Source organism: Cryptomeria japonica, chromosome 1 (assembly GCF_030272615.1).
Source record: "Cryptomeria japonica chromosome 1, Sugi_1.0, whole genome shotgun sequence".
Taxonomy (NCBI): domain Eukaryota; kingdom Viridiplantae; phylum Streptophyta; class Pinopsida; order Cupressales; family Cupressaceae; genus Cryptomeria; species Cryptomeria japonica.
Genome location: NC_081405.1, coordinates 594072556 through 594076451, shown reverse-complemented (window position 1 = coordinate 594076451; position 3896 = coordinate 594072556). Strand labels below are relative to the sequence as shown.

At 37.7% G+C, this 3896-nt stretch overlaps 1 protein-coding gene across 1 annotated transcript; it reads left to right on the top strand.

The window, feature by feature from the left end:
* The first annotated feature begins 300 nt into the window (after positions 1–300).
* On the top strand, positions 301–2017 carry LOC131029001 (S-type anion channel SLAH1). The gene is made up of 3 exons (XM_057959380.1): positions 301–699; positions 804–1589; positions 1694–2017. Exons 1-3 carry the CDS (start codon positions 301–303, stop codon positions 2015–2017), a joined length of 1509 nt encoding a protein of 502 aa, XP_057815363.1.
* Positions 2018–3896: the final 1879 nt, after the last annotated feature.

The window sequence follows — 3896 nt, the reverse complement described above, 5'->3', positions numbered from 1 at the left end:
ATGACGTTCTTTGTCCAAACATTGAATAATTATCAAGCCATTCTTTCCTAAAAAGCTGGCATGTTTTCGCGTCAGCTCAGCAAGGGAATTTAAGCACGCAACTTAGTTGTTTTCAATCTAAATAACTTTAGATATTGGAGTGTACATTGTCAACATTTTGTGAACAAAAGTCGTTACAGCTGGCATCTCACATCATTTAGGGTATGGGAGCACAAAATCAAATTGTCTTGAACCTCAACTTTGGTCTGTTCATAAAAGCAATAGGATTCTCAAGCATACGCTGCTTCGAAGTTTTAGAAGATGGACTACCAGATTCCTCTTCACTGCAGGGTAATTCCCAAAGATATTCAAAATGAGGAGATGATTTCCATACCCTTCGAAGATTGTACCGGGGAGCAATCAAAGCCTTCATGTGATCCTGACTTTCGTGCTTTGCAATCTGCAATGGAGCCCATCTCTTCTGTACGTTATTCGAGGGATTGCAATGGCCAACACTCATCAGAAAGTACTACAAGTAAGTCGTATAAAGAACAAGAGTTGAGTAAAGGTAAATCTTACTCAGGCTTGCACAGACTATCATTTCCGGAAAGACAAACCTCCTTTAGCTGGCCTTCGTCACCTAGACATAAAATTAGTGGAAAAGATGTACCTTCGTTAGATAATTTATACACCTACAAACGTTGTTTATCCATCCAAGAGGTAAGTTGTCTGCATAAAGTCTATTTTAAGCTATTAAATAAAGCTCCACTTATGTATATGATGCCATTTTTAACTGTTCGTCGTGGGGTTTAAAAAAAACACAGGAGCAAATGGATTCGAGATCTCAGAGCAAATTACCCTTTCTGCTACGAATTCATTCGGGACATTTTCACATATGCCTTGGCCTCTGCAGTCAAACGGTTCTCTGGAAAACTCTAGAGGAGAACCCCTTGTCGTTTATTCGTTTTCCGTTCAAAATCCCCAGTCACTTCACGTTTGGGCTGTGGTTGCTTGCTCTGTTAGGGTTTCTTGTAATATCCGGAGCCTACCTATTAAAATGTGTGTATCACTTCGAGACTGTTCGCATGGAGTATTTCGATCGTGTGAGAGTGAATTACTTCTTTGTACCGTGGATCGCAGGCATGATGCTAAGGCTTGGGCTTCCTTCTAATATAGCTTCTGACAATGTGCACCCTATGGTATGTTGTATATTTATGGTTCCCATCGCCGTCCTAGAGCTCAAAATCTACGGCCAGTGGTTCACCAAAGGAAAGAGGTCTCTGGCTCGAGTCGCAAATCCTTCCACCCATTTGTCCGTAATCGGAAATTTCATGATTGCCCGAATCGCAACAAAAGTAGGTTGGAAGGAAATTGCATTCTTCTTCTTTACTGTGGGATTAATTCATTATGCGGTTGTGTTCATAACTCTTTACCAGAGACTGTCCTCAGATATCACGGTTTCCAGAAAAATATGTCCAGTGTTCTTTCTGTTTATTGCAGCTCCAAGCTCCGCAAGCGTAGCGTGGGAAGCAATATCAGGATCCTTCGATACGTTCTCCAAGATGCTGTTTTTTCTCTCACTTTTCTTGTGTTCGGCCTTGGTGAGTATCGTCAGACATCAGAATTCATAACTGCAAATGAATTCTCTTTAAGTTATTGAATTCTAATAGTAAGCATGCTGACTTTCTTTACCTTATCTTTATCAGATAATGAGAATGATTTCTTCCGCGACAGCATACGGAGGTTTTCAATGATCTGGTGGGCATGTGCATACCCAATTACGACAACGTCAGTGGCGGCACTAAGATATGCAGAGAGCGTGAAGCATCCCATTGCTCGTACATTGGCTTACGCTCTCTCTTCGGTCGCCATGGTAATGATATTAATTCTTGCACTGTTAACTATTGTTAGCATGGTAGTGGCTAGGGACCACCTGTTTCCCAATGACACCGTCATTATCATTTGCTCCGAGACGCAGAGAAAAGTTCTGTTGCGAGCTAAAAGATCTCGTGTTTCTTTAATGCATTCTACTATATGATTTATAATAGGCACCGTTGCTTTAATAATTTCTGATCTACTCGAACGAAACTTTTTCTTCAAACAACTTGTTCAGTAGACGTCCTGTCTAGGTCGACACGATAATCTTTTTATGAAAACAATTGTACATAAAAATTCATTATGTTTGTTCTGAACGAAAATTTAGGTCTGACTTCGTTTGGATGTGGGTCATCCGAAGATTGCTACGCTCATGCATCTATGAAAGGACAGATTCGACTCTTTCACTTACCTGTGCGAGTATCCAATTAACTGACAATTTTTTTTTTCAATCGACTATTGTTGTAGAATATTTTAATTCCGTATAAATGCACAGCAAAAAGGGACGTCGTAAGAGTCCAACCATAATCTATAGTTCGACTAACTTCGCTGAGAGTCGTGAGTAATCACGTTATCTTGTGAAGATGTGAACGAATTCCAAATTTAGAAGCATTGAACGAAAACGTGTATATTTCAACAACCACAAAGCAGAAGTGGATACAGTGGGTCCATATGGTCACTATCTGTTTGATCTATGACATGGTAGAAGCCTGAGATAAAATATCACTCGACGCATTTTATCTTCTCCTTTAATCCTCTTTTAACATTTAAATGACTAAAAATATATATAAAAAGCTTTATTCAGAAGTTTTTCTTCATATTTGATTTTTTATAATTAAACTACTCGATAGAGTCCCCTTTCATTCATAATAGGAACATGTACATTGCAATCATGTAAAGATAATTTTATTACATAATATCAAGTAGTCTATAATGTCAGATATCCTATTAAATAATGAGTTTGCTAATCACAAAGACCTGCTCAAAATGGTCAAGTTTGAAATACAGGCATTAACATTACTTTTACAACTCCTAATCTCTACTAAAACCATTTCTAATGTTGTTTGTTCCATCTTTGAAATGGGAATTAAGGAGCATATTTAGTTTTTCCTCATAATTAATGGTTTATAAATTACAATATTTATTAATAAAATCATAATGAAGTAGTAAGTTAAATAAATGTTATTATATTTTTTTGGGGTAGTTGCTCATAGTATTTAAATTAAAGTAATATTGAAATGAATGATTTTATAAGTGAGATCGATATTTTCTTTTAAATATTTCAGTTTTATTAACATCTTCTAAGATATTGGTTCCACAACCTCCCCGACCTAGGATGGTTGAAGTTAAATTTTGATGGGTCTTCTAAGGGGAACTTGGGTTGGGTGACAGGGGGTGGTGTGATAAGAGATTCAGAGAGGAAAGTGGTGGCATCCTAGGTGGTAAACTTGGGTACTCAAACTTCCAACATGGTCGAGATGATGGTGTCCTTTATCGACATCTCCATTGCTAAGAAGAATAAAGGCTGAAAAATAATCATAGAAAGAGACTCGAAGAATGTAATCATGGTGTCACAAGGAACAACCATATTTGGATGGTAAGGAGAAAATATCATTTCAAAGTATCTTCATGTCACCTCCACACTTGACCACGTTGCATTTCAATAAATTTTAAGAGAGGGTAATAAGAATCCTGACAGGCTTCCCAACCTGGGCCCCTTCACCAATGGCATTAAATTTTGGACAAATCTACACGAACTTCTTCACGAAATACGTGCCATGTTAAATGAGTGCAACTAAATCTATGGAAACTAAAGATTTGAAAATCATCTTTTTATTTGACTTTCTCTCTATGGTGTACTTCTATCATATCTCAAGGTGGATTGATGCTATTAATGGTAAGGAAAGTATTTTTTCTTTTATCGCTTCTGAAAGGGATTTATTCTATCCTAGTTTGTGTGAAACTGCTTTGGCTCTTGGTGCTAGGTTTTCAGTGGGTAGGAAGGGAGGAGACTTAATCCAAACCGAACCTGATACCTATGT